Source organism: Lithobates pipiens, unplaced genomic scaffold, assembly GCF_037356315.1.
Source record: "Lithobates pipiens isolate NorthernLeopardFrog02 unplaced genomic scaffold, aLitPip1_a1.2 Scaffold_18, whole genome shotgun sequence".
Classification (NCBI taxonomy): domain Eukaryota; kingdom Metazoa; phylum Chordata; class Amphibia; order Anura; family Ranidae; genus Lithobates; species Lithobates pipiens.
In genome coordinates, this window is record NW_027507758.1 from 28,058,911 (window position 1) to 28,072,256 (window position 13,346).

Below are 13,346 nucleotides of genomic sequence, written 5' to 3' on the forward strand. Positions count from 1 at the left end.
GAATGTCCGAACGTGTGTATGGGGCATTAAAGTGGTGTTGCCACCAAAAAAAAAAAATAGCTTAAAGCGGAGGTCCACCCTAAAGTGGACCTGCCGCTCATCGGAAACCCTCCCCCCCTCCGGCGCCACAATTGGCACCTTTCAGGGGGAGGGGGGTGCAGGTACCTGTACAGTACAGGTATCTGCACCCACTTCCGGGATAGCTCTCTGCGGAAAGGGGCGTAGATTACGCCCCTTTCTGAAAGTCCCCCGCTGCCTGCTGGGAAACACACGGATCCCAGAGGCAGCGGGGACCGTCCTTATTGCGCAGCGCGACTCGCGCATGCGCAGTAGGGAACCGGGAAATGAAGCCGAAAGGCTCCACTTCCTGATTCCCATACCTAAGATGGCGGCGGCAGCACCCGAGAGACGATTGGGAGATCGGCTTCGGGTGCCGACATCGCGGGCGCGCTGGACAGTTAAGTGTCACTATTTTAAAAGTCAGCAGCTGCAGTATTTGTAGCTGCTGGCTTTTAAAAAAAAAAAAAAAAAAACGCGGAGTCCCGGCGGACTCCCGCTTTAAAATTCATAAAAAAATGAAAAAAAAAAATTGGAAAAAAAATAATTTTTTACTCACCTCTAAATGCCTGTTGCTAGGGGGTCCCTCGTAGACTGCTTTCTTCAATGCCCGGGCTGGTGACATCACTTCCCCTCGCGCGCACATTAATCTGGGACCTGTCACATGTCCCAGATGACTGTGCGGTGCATCACGGTGCCGCTTGTGCATGCGAGCGGAGCGGGGAATGAGGGGGGGCTTCATTCCCCCACAGTGCTGGACCATGGGACAGGTAAGTGTCTGATTATTAAAAGTCAGCAGCTGCAGTATTTGTAGCTGCTGACTTTTAATTAAATTTTTTTAGGGGGCACCCCACTTTAAAGGTGAACACATGGAGGAGAGGTAAGCTGACAAAGATAATTGCATAACCATGACAGTTAGAGACATACTTTAGGATAGACATGTGCATTTCGTTTCATTCCGAATCGAAATTGGGACGAATTTTCATTATTCGGACATTCGGATGCATCCGAATTACCGAATTACAATGCTAACGAATTCAAACGAAATTCGGATCAAATTTGAAAAATTACATTTTGCGACCCGAATTTGGGGCCACGTATCTCAGGGCCACTTGTAGCTAGAAACCCCAAATTTGGTATACAAACACAATAGAACTAGCACTATAACATCTCCAAATTTAGGGTTTCTAGCACCAAGTGACCCCGAGTTAAGGGGCCCCAAAATCAGGTCCCAAAATGTCAAGCACTTTTCTGCAGCAGAGAATGACATTTTGCGACCCGACTTTGGGGCTACATATCTCGGGGTCACTTATAGCTAGAAACACCAAATTTGGTATACAAACACAATAGAACTAGCACTACAACATCTCCAAGTTTCTAGCACCAAGTGACCCCGAGATACATGGCCCTAAATTCGGGTCGCAAAATATTTTCGAATCCGGTTGAAATTGTTTCAAATGCGGTTGAAATCATTTCGAATCTGGTAGAAATATTTTCGAATTTGGTTGAAATATTTTCGAATGCGACCGATTTTTCGAATTCAGTAGAAAACGAAACGAAATCCGAAAACGAATTTAATGAATTTAATATAACTAAACTAAATTAATTAACGAAGTAAAATGAAACGAAACTAAACAAATTTTTTCCTTTTGCACATGTCTACTTTAGGATTAATTAGATACTTTTATCATCCCAATATTTAAAAATAAAATAATATAAAAATAATATAAAAATACAATATAAAACTCTCATTATGTTGTAATCGATGTACTACAAGCAAGAGTTTGTTTCAAAAGTTGTCTTTGTTGTAACTTGTTTTCAAAGATAAAATATCAATAATATCAGAATCAACAAGATACAATCAACAATAGAGATATTTAGTACCAAATAGAATGCAAAGTGTTATAGCAGCAACCAGGCCTATTATACGGAGTTCTTTTTGGTGCTGGATATATAGCAGAGCCGTTGCTGGTTACAATTAATTCAGAGTCATATCTGAAACCATTGCTAGTGCGGATATGTGGAGCAAACACTCTTTTTAGTCATGGCACCCTTTGAAAATAGGCAAAATCTGCCTAAAATGGGGTCTGCCGTCACATCAGAATCCTCATTTTCATTCACCTCCCCAATCGCCTTTTCTGATTTTCCCCCTCTCCCTCTTTTACATTGAATTCCTAAATCGCTCACCCCTTTTACATCAGAGTCCTTAGTCTCCCCTTATAAAAGTAATTTACAGTTCCCACTTTCATATTAGAGTCCTCAATTTCCCACCCCCATCACATCAGAGTCCTCATTTCCATTCACCTCCTGGTATCTCTGTAGATGAGGGGACACCCTTTCCCTGGGCAAACCCATTATGCGCATGTGACCAATCTTGGATGGAGGGCCACAAAATTTGGTAAGCTTCATGCCGCATACACACGATCGGACTTTCTGGCAGACTTGGTCCAGCGGACCAGAATCCGTCGGACAATTTGATTGTGTGTGGGCTCCAGCGGACTTTTTTTTCCCCAAAAGTCAGATGGACCTAGAAAAAAAAAACATGTTTCAAATCTATCCGACGGACTCAAGTCCGACAGACTAAAAATCGGGAAAACCGCTTGTCTGTGTGCTAGTCTGACGGACCAAATACGACGCAAGGAGAGCTATTGGCTACTGGCTATTGAACTTCCGTGTTTAGTCCCGTTTACGTCATCACATTCAAAACAAATGGACTTTGGAACGGACTTAGTCCGGTCGTGTGTGGCCAAGTCCGTTTCGTTCAGAAAGTCCTTCGGGCCTCTGCCAAAAGTCCATCGGGAAGACCGTCGGACCTAGTCCGTTGAAAAGTCCAGTCGCGTGTAAACAGCATTAGTTGTGACCAATGACACCTGGGAGACCTTACAAGCATTTGATAGTGATGGCCTGAGGGGCTCATTCTATTTTCTCATCACTACTTCCAGTGTATATACCTCTACATGAATACATGAATTCCTGGAGCTACACATTTTGCTGATTTATGTTTTTGTTAGGGCTGTGGAAATTAAAGATGAATTCCTCGATTAATCAATGAATTTTTTTGATCGATCAAAATACTTTTGATCGGTACTCATCTCTCCGCCAGCTTCCGGGTCTTCAGGGAGTTCAGTTGGAGATCCCGTGACATCACGGACATCAACGTCACCGGACTCCTCCCCCCTTCCCCAAGTACCTCCATCTAGTAATGAAGGGAAGGGGGGAGGAGTCCCGTGACGTTGAAGATCCGATTGAACATTAGCATACGGGGGAGGAGCTACACATGACATCACCCGCTGCTGCCCTACGGAACTAACACGATTGTCGGCTTTACATGCTGTGTTTTTATCATCTTTATGTGAGTAGTTTGTGTTTGAACACAAAAATGTAATCTTATACTTAAGCGGTGATCACTGAGATCTTTTCTTTCTACCCATGACCTGGCGTCCTTGCTGAGATATAAGGAGACCTGAGAGAAGTTTATGGTTCATGTTAACCCTTCTGATACCCGCTTGCATGACCACCTGTTTGCACAGGGGTCCATGCCATAAGGGGAGAGTGATTAGTTAGACCGGGGGTGGAGGGATTGTCACGCTACTGTGGAAAAGAAAAAAAAAAAAACTTATGTCAGTGCTACAGTTTGAATTTAAAACGTATTTGTGTGAACTGTGAAGTTAAGTCATGGATTGTGGAAACTAACTAGTGTCGGGTGATTGTATATAGTGTATACCACATTTACCACTCACTAATGCAGAGTTGCAATGCAAGGAGATCAGCTAAAAATAGTTGGATCTGTATGTGCATTATAATTAATCGAAATTAGTCGATTAATCAATTTTAAAAAAAATTATTAATCAAACATGATAATTTTAATCAGTAACAGCCCTAGATTTTGTATATTATCACAATATCATGGTATATGTAATGCATTTTGATTAAACAGCATTGCTGTTAACAATAGGCATTGGGGTAAGATTTTGGTGATTCGTAGAATTTTAAAAAATTATAAAAAAGAAAAAAAAAAAATGCCTGTTGTTAGGGGGTCGCTCGATATCTGCCTCCTTCAGCGCCTGGGCTCTTGACGTCACTTCTCTCGGCGCAGGAAGAGAGATCCTCTTGTCAATCATCTGGGACACGTGACAGGTCCCAGATGATTGTGCGGCCAATCACGGCGTGAGGTGCTGCTCACGCGTGCGCAGTGGGTGCCTGGCTGTAAAGCCACAGCCAGGCGCCCACAGTTACAATGCCGGTGCCGCTGAGCGGAGCGGGGAATGAGGGGGGCTTCATTCCCCCGCATCGCTGGACCATGGGACAGGTAAGTGTCCGATTATTAAAAGTCAGCAGCTGCAGTATTTATAGCTGCTGACTTTTAATTTTTTTTTTAAGCGGAACTCCGCTTTAAAGTAGCACAGTGCCGTATAGCAAAAAATGGTCTGGTCATGAAGGGTAAATCTCCGGGAGTCAAGTGATTATATACATGCAACATGTTTATGATTTAAAAAAATAAAATAAAATAAATCTATCCTTTATGCAAAAAAGAAATGCTACCACTCCTAAAAAAAAAATGCTATTACCAGCATTTTTTGAGCTTATAGTGTGCATGGAGCCTTAGGCCGCGTACACACGGGCGGACTGTTCGCCCAACTTTGTCCGCTGAACAGTGTTTGGGCGGACAGTCCGCTCGTGTGTGGGCTTTCAGCGGACAGTTTCAGCGGACAGTTGGACGGACAAGGTTTTTCGGAATTTCCGAAAAACTGTCCGCTGAAACCTTGTTTCAGCGAACAGTCCGCTCATGTGTAGGCTTGTTCGTCAAACAAAGTTGCGCGCATGCTCAGAAAGGATTTTCACGCCGAAAGCTATAATGCAGTGTATAGGACGTCGTATTTTTCGTCCCGTCGTACGTGCCGTTCACGTCATCGCGCACGGTTTCAGCAAACTGTTCGTTCGTCGTGTGTGGCCATGTCCGTCCATGCTAATTTTGAGCGGACTGTTTGCCGAAACTGTTGGACGGACAAAGTTGGGCGAACAGTCCGCCCGTGTGTACGCGGCCTTACAATCACTTTACATAGTTGTTTTTTGTCCTGCTGGCTATGCAGAGGAGCGGCTGAACAGAATTACAATAGAAGTATTTTTAAAGGGGTCTTAGCGGCTTGCCTGGAGTTGAATGTTTGATGAGTTGGTGATGTCATATCCGTCATTTAGAACAATTCTATGGCTACCAAAGAGAAGTTAAATGACTATTCAGCTGCCTTGTATTTACCTTTTCTTTTATGCTCTCTCTCTCACGCAAGTAGTTTGTTTTGTATTGTACAAAGACTTTATTTCCAGTACAATTACATTGAGCTCCTTGTGACATTCCATGTAAAGCGGCAACAATAGACCCGATCCATGTCCATGGAAATGAGATGGAGGAATAATTGTTCCACTTAGAGATGACGGGTACCCTACATGACTCAGCTGACTGACAACAGATGGAACAACACAGGTTTCCCTAAATGATTCATGGAACTGCTCCGGTTACAAAAAGCAAGTTTTTTTTTTTTTATTAAAAATTTTTTCATCTGCCAAAGATTAAAAAAAAAAACAAGTTACGTAATCCTTCCATGGATGTGCCCAGTTTAGATTTAAAAATAGTAAAAACATAAACCTTCAGCCGAATAATTTTAATGAAACAACATAGAAATTAAGTAATGCAGCGGCGGAACAATCCGATACATAATAGTGTTGGCAGTCCGCCCAGGTGTCTTATTTGTGTGCAGTTTTAAATGACCTGCCATTCTGTCTTCCAGCCGAATCCTCCAAGATATTTTATTAATCTATTATCTGAAAAAGCTATGATGGGAAAAGTAGCATATCTCTGAGATTCTGTGCATGTGTATATTATATATATACACTATATTGTCAAAACATCAGCGACCCACCTCCGTACCTTTCATCATAGGCCGTAGGCCCCATGTAGACGGGACTCTGCTAAATGTGCGTTCAGAAGCAGTTGGACGCTTTTTCATCTGCCCCTGAACTCATTCAGTGTTATGCCACGTACACACAATTGGACTATCCAGCAGACCAGAGTCCGCCGGACAATTCGATCGTGTGTGGGCTCTAGCGGACTTTTTCTTCCCAAAAGTCCGGCAGACCCAGAAATAAGACTTTCTTCAAAATTGCCCGCCGGACTCGGCTTTTAGCGGACCATCGGTTCGTCTGTGTGCTAGTCCGACGGACTAAAACCTGACTCTAGGGCAGCTACTGGCTAGGAACTTCCTTATTCTACGTCATCACGTTCGAACTTTTGGAGTGATCGTGTGTGGCCAAGTCCATTTGCTTGAAGGTCCGGCGGACCTCAGCTGCAAAGTCCGTCGGATTGTCCGCCGGACTAAGTCCACCAGATAGGATAATGCTGCATACACACAATCAGACTATGTGACCATGTACACAGTTTTGTTTATTGCCGTTTTTAGGCAGTTGCGTATAACAGCGTTTCTTTGAAAGTAAAAAACATGTGTTTAGACGCCGAAGGCCCCAAACGCAACTAAACGCAGTACTAGCGTTTAGGGTACCTTTAAAAACGCTTCTAAGCAAAAACGCATCTAAATGCTGCTACCGCATTTAGATGCGTTTTTGTTTATAAGCGTTTTTAAAAAGGTACCCTATAATTTTGACCTGAAAAGACAAAAATATGATGGAAAACGAACAAAAAACATAAAAAAAAAATGTTTAAAATATTTCAATTACTTGCGATGATTCATAGACCATATATAGCCCTTGAGGCGATGCAATACACCACTAGCATTGCTGTATCCAAATTTTTATTGGAATTTGGCCCATATGTTCAATTTGACCAAGATGAACCCCACCATTGAGCTTGACCCCCGACTTGATAGATTCTAAAAAAAATGAAATTAACGTTTACATTTGCATAAAATAGACAAAATATATATATATTTTAAAAAGTAATTAAAAAACAAAAATAATACCATATACAGCTGAAAAAAAAATCCAAATATATTAATCAATTAATATTTAATTTGCATAAAATAGACAATTTTTTTTTTCAAAAAAATAAAGGAAAAACAAAAATAATACATCTGCACATTTCTCTCTCTTTCTCTCTCTCTCTCTCTCTCTCTCTCTCTCTCTCTCTCTCTCTCTCTCTCTATATATATATATATATATATATATATATATATATATAAATAAATAAATATATGCAGATACCAGAACAGATGTTCCTCTGGTGACATACTCTTCCTAATGTTGGTGTCCATGCGTGTCAGACTGGGTCGTACTTTTTCTAGTAGAAGGTCAAATGTGCCAATGGAAGCGTGTGAAATTAAAATATTTGTTGGGGTAGGCATGCAGCTGTACGTACATGTTGGAAAAATATCCTACAGACATTCTCTGTGCAATCAATGGATGGGTTCAATAGCGACGAACTCTGACTCTGGACCTAGTACGCAATTTTCTACATCGTTATTGCCTCATCAAGAGCAACATCAGGAGCATTTCCTCACATACCATATTTATCGGCGTATAACACGTGCCGGCGTATAACACGCACCCTAAGTTTAGGAGGGAATTTGAAAGAAAAAAACTTTTAGGAGGGAAGTTTAAGGAAAAATACTTACATTTAAATGCCCATCAATGCAGCCTTATCAGTGTCATTTGCAGCCTTGTCAGTCATTTGCAGCCTTCCATTGTAGCCTTGCATGTCATTAGCAGCCTTCCATTGCAGCCTTCCCAGTCATTTGCAGCCTTGTCAGTTTCTTTTGCAGGCTTTCCGTTTAAAAATGGCACCGCCGAGATACAGAGCGGATGTCCTGTGTATCTCGGCAGCGCTCGGTAGCTCTCGGCCGTTCTCGGCTATTTTCGGCCGCACTCGGGCATTCTCGGCGGCTTACGAAAGCTGCCGAGAACGGCCGAAAATAGCCGAGAGTGGCCGGAAATAGCCGAAAGCTGCCGAGACCAGCAGAAAAGGCATTATCGCTCGCAATTGGCGGGTGATCGGCGTATAACACGCACCCACGATTTTCCCCTGATTTTAAGGGGAAAAAAGTGCGTGTTATACGCCGATAAATACGGTATGCTCATTATGGAATCCATTGCAAAAAAAAAAAAAGCACAGGAATAGAGGCAAATACAAGTATACAGCTGCTCTCTCTGCTGCTGCTACTCACTCTGGTCAAAATGGATAAAATAGTTAAATAACAATGTTTTTGGAGCTTGGGGAGGGTCTTAATGAGGTTATTTTAATAAACACTTCTAGACGTAAAACGCAGTAAAACGCAGCTAAAAAATGCGGCAAAACGTAGCATGCAAATGCGGCAAAATGGGTGTTTCTAAATGCCGGTTTCAAGTTCGTTCAGAGGAGTTTGTCCCAGCGTCCCATGTACATGGAGCCTTATTGATTCCTCTCCAAATGTAGTGTTTATGGTTGTAGCCAAAAATCTAAATTTTTGGTCTCATCACTCCAAATGACTTTGTTGCAGAAGGTTTGCGGCTTTTCTCTGTGCTGTTTGGTGTATTGTAAGCGGGATACTTTGTGGCATTTGCATAGTAATGGCTTTCTTCTGGCGACTCAACCATGCAGCCCATCTTTCTTCAAGTGCCTCCTTATTGTGCATCTTGAAACAGCCACACCACATGTTTTCAGAGTCCTGTATTTCACCTGAAGTTATTTGTCGGTTTTTCTTTGCATCCCAAACAATTTTCCTGGCAGTTGTGGCTGAAATTTTAGTTGGTCTACCTGACCGTGGTTTGGTTTCAACAGAACCACTCATTTTCCACTTCTTGATTAGCGTTTGAATACTTCTGATTGGCATTCTCAATTCCTTGGATATTTTTTTTTATATCCCTTTCCTGTTTTTTACAGTTCAACTACCTTTTCCTGCAGATCTTTTGACAATTCTTTTGCTTTCCCCATGACTCAGAATCCAGAAACGTCAGTGCAGCACTGAATGAAAGATGCAAGGGTTTGTTAAGAGCCCAGAAACTCATTGACCTTTTATACACACACACTAATTACAAGCAAACAGATCACAGGTGAGGATGGTTACTTTTAATAGCCATTCAAACCCCTTTGTGTCAACTAGTGTGCATGTTATTGGGCCAAAATTACCAGGGTATGTAAAGTTTTGATCAGGGTCATTTGGGTAGTTTCTGTTGGGATTAGGATTTAAAAAGAGTAAACACAGTTGATTAATAATAAATGGCTTCAGCCAAACACTAATCATTAGTGAAATACATTTTTTGTGTTATCATTCATGTTCTCTGAAAAATGGCCAAGAAATCAAAAATTCTGCCAGGGTATGTAAACTTATGAGCACAACTGTATTACCTGTTTACTGTAGCTATAGAGAAAATAGACTGCTAGACTGTCAATTGAAATGCAACAATGGTATCTATGTTACCATTGTTTGAGGGCAGTCTGTGTACCTGTTACCAAGGCATTTTTTTGAGAAGCATCCTCAAACAAACCTGATCTCTATTAAAACTAGTCTGATGAGAAAGGTAGGTGTGTGTGTGTGTGTGTGTGTGTGTGTGTGTGTGTATTATGGTCAATGCAACACATTCCGCCCTTGATTTTTTTTTTTTTTCCTCTCAGAACACACAAAATCGGCTGCACAGAATTACTAATTATTTGTCATGCAGCATGGTTCTTATATACTGTATGTATTTTGCCTAGAGTAAGCTTAAATTAGAATTCAGAGTATGGATTTTTTTTTTTTTTTCTATATAGTTGCATTGGCTCAGCATGGACCAATGTAATTATGTATATACCATATCTGGCCTATGCCCCTGGAAGCTGGAAATCACTAATCCAGTGACCTCTACTTGCTTTTGGGTCCAGTGCCAGTGACCCCCCCCCCCCACAATAGGAGAACGTCTTTGCATTTTCTCAAGGCAAATCACTCTCTGATCGGTCAAGGTGTAGAGGCGAGGCGGTGACCTCCACAGTCTCCGCTCTAATCCATCCCATAAGTGCTCTGCTGGGTTGAGGCCAGGACTCTGTGCAGGCCCGTCAAGTTCCTCCACCCCAAACTCGCTCATCCATGTCTTTATGGACCTTGCTTTGCGCACTGGTGCGAAGTCATGTTTAAACATGCACAATGCAAGGTCCATAAAGACATGGATGAGTCCTGATCCCAACCTGAATTAGAGTGGGGCCAGGCCTTCTCGCCCAACATTAGTGCCTGACCTCACAAATGCGCTTCTGGAAGAATGGTCAAACATTCCCATAGAAGCACTCCTAAACCTTGTGGACAGCCTTCCCAGAAGAATTGAAGCTGTTACAGCTGCAAAAGGGTGGGCCAACTCAATATTGAACCCTACAGACTAAAACTGGGATGCCATTAAAGTGTGTGCATCAAGGCTGACGTCCCAATACTTTTGGCAATATAGTGTACCATAGTTTGTAGACTATAGACTCTTTTCTATAGATTTTTTTCAACCTCACAAACTATGTAACTATGTTAAGGATGTGGAATTCTCTTCCACGGGCAGTGGTTTCAGTAGGGAGCATAGATCATTTCAAAAAATTAGATAAGCACCTAAACGACCACAACATACCGGGATATACAATGTAATATTGGCTTTAAAGCACACACACAGGTTGGACTCTATAGACTCTGTAGACTCTTTTCAACCTCCCCAACTATGTAACTATAACTTTAGCATAAACCAATATACACTTTTTGGTAAAAAAAAAAAATCCCAATGACATGAAGCAAAATACATTTCTGGCCTAAATTTATGAAGAAATTAGACTTTTTGATTGTTTATATTGGATATGTTTTATAACAGAAAGTATAAAATATTTTTTTTATTTATTTTTTTTAAATTTCAGTCTCTGTTATATTGTAAAAAAAACAAAAAACAAAAAAAAACAACAGTGGTGATCAAATACTACCACAAGAAAACTCAATTTACGGTATTTAAAAAAAAAAAAAAAAATTATAATATATATCTATATATCTCTATATAAATTGAATTTGCATACAGTTTTGCATGACCACACAATTACCGTAGCACAGTGCTGAATGGGAAAAAAAATGCCCTGGTCATGAAGGGGGTAAAACCTTCCAGAGGTCAAGTGGTTAAGGTCCCTTTTTTGTCGAATTCCTATCCTTTAGAAACCTGATGACATCATCAGAAAGCCCTGCCACTGGTTTTATATTCAGGGTCTCTCCAGTGGAAGAAAAGACATTATCAGTGACAGAGCTCTGTAAAACGTTTGTTCCTTCCTGACGTAAAATAATCTTTCCCATCTGGAAGCTACGTAGGGCATATAGATGGTTCTTCTGCTTTAATTCCAATATTTTCTCGGTAAGCTGACGTGAAAACTCGTCATCTCCTGGCAGGGAGCTTAGTTCATAAAATGCATCTAAATTTGCCCGAAGTTGGGCGTCATCGATGTCTTCGTTGGTTTCTAGTCTGGTGATGGTGGAGCTCCTTTGTTCTCTCACAATGGAAGAACTGCTGCTGGGTGACAATGCAGACAATCTTTCATCATCTTCTAGTCTTATTTTTTCACTGTCTTCACAATCGCTTGTTCTGTGACCTAAAAAATAAATAAATGGAAAATAATTGTGGAGGAAAGTAATTTATCATCAATCAGAAATATCCCCTTACATTATAAAAGTGCATTATAAAATGAGCATCAAAATATGGCTGATATTAATACAATATTGAGTCAAGCCCCAGGGAACTCGATAGACTTTTCACCCTTCCAGGATGCCGGCAGACCTTGCAGCGTACCTTTGTGTAGCATGCGCGATGACGTCACATCCCACCTTATGCGTTTCAACGTCACCATCAGAAACAATTAAGCACAAGCAGACTACAGGCGAATTCTTCCGCACCAGTCCTGCAACCAACATCTTACACACCAATGCAGTTAGAATAACTCTAAGGCCACAATAGGGAAAGGAAGTGGTCGGGCAGGGGTCTCCAAACTTTCTAAACAAAGGGCCAGCTTACTGTCCTTCATACTTTAGGGGGGCCAGACTATGGCTATTTGGAGTAGAAAATGTACTGGTGTCAGTTGGAGTAAACAATGCCCCATCATTGGTGTTAAGGGGGGGGGGGGAATCATTGGTATTAATGGGAGGTATGATGTTCAATCACTGGTATTAGGGGGAGAAAGTGCCCCATCATTGGCAGCAATGGAAGGAATAGTGCCCCATCATTGGGGTAGCAATGAGAGGAATAGTGCCCCATCATTGGTGTCAGTGGTAGGAATATTGCCCCATGATTGGCATAAGTGTGAGGAATAGTGCCCCATCATTGGCATAAGTGTGAGGAATAGTGCCCCATCATTGGTAGCAATGGGAGGAATAGTGCCCCATCATTGGCATAAGTGTGAGGAATAGTGCCCCATCATTGGCATAAGTGTGAGGAATAGTGCCCCATCATTGGTGTCAGTGGTAGGAATATTGCCCCATCATTGGCATAAGTGTGAGGAATAGTGCCCCATCATTGGCATAAGTGTGAGGAATAGTGCCCCATCATTGGTAGCAATGGGAGGAATAGTGCTTGATCATTGCTGTTAGTGTGAGGAATAGTGCCCCATCATTGGGAGGAATAGTACCCCATCATTGTCCTCAGTGGGAGGAAAAGAGCCCCATCATTGGTGTCAGTGGGAGGAATAGTGCCCCTTCATGGGTGTCAGTGGGAGGAATAGTGCCCCTTCATGGGTGTCAGTGGGAGGAATAGTGCCCCTTCATGGGTGTCAGTGGGAGGAATAGTGCCCCTTCATGGGTGTCAGTGGGAGGAATAATGCCCCTTCATGGGCGTCAGTGGGAGGAATAGTGCCCCTTCATGGGCGTCAGTGGGAGGAATAGTGCCCCTTCATGGGTGTCAGTGGGAGGAATAGTGCCCTATCATTGGCCTCAGTGGGAGGAAAAGAGCCCCATCATTGGCCTCAGTGGGAGGAAAAGAGCCCCATCATTGGCCTCAGTGGGAGGAAAAGAGCCCCATCATTGGCCTCAGTGGGAGGAAAAGAGCCCCATCATTGGCCTCAGTGGGAGGAAAAGAGCCCCATCATTGGCCTCAGTGGGAGGAAAAGAGCCCCATCATTGGCCTCAGTGGGAGGAAAAGAGCCCCATCATTGGTGTCAGTGGGAGGAAAAGAGCCCCATCATTGGTGTCAGTGGGAGGAAAAGAGCCCCTTCATGGGTGTCAGTGGGAGGAAAAGAGCCCCTTCATTGGCATTAGTGGGAGGATTGGTGCCCCATTATTGGCATTAGTGGGAGGAACAGTGCCCCATCATTGGCATTAGTGGGAGGAACAGTGCCCCAT

General features: G+C 42.4%; 1 protein-coding gene across 1 annotated transcript in view; it reads right to left on the minus strand.

Annotated features, from left to right (window-relative positions):
• Positions 1-10,991: 10,991 nt before the first annotated feature.
• Positions 10,992-13,346, minus strand: part of SHLD1 (shieldin complex subunit 1) — a 281,025-nt gene continuing 278,670 nt past the window's right edge. Inside the window, exon 3 of the mRNA XM_077485503.1 lies at positions 10,992-11,608. Within this exon, the coding sequence (XP_077341629.1) occupies positions 11,145-11,608 (464 nt within the window). The 3' untranslated portion in view covers positions 10,992-11,144. The remainder of the gene's footprint in view (positions 11,609-13,346) is intronic.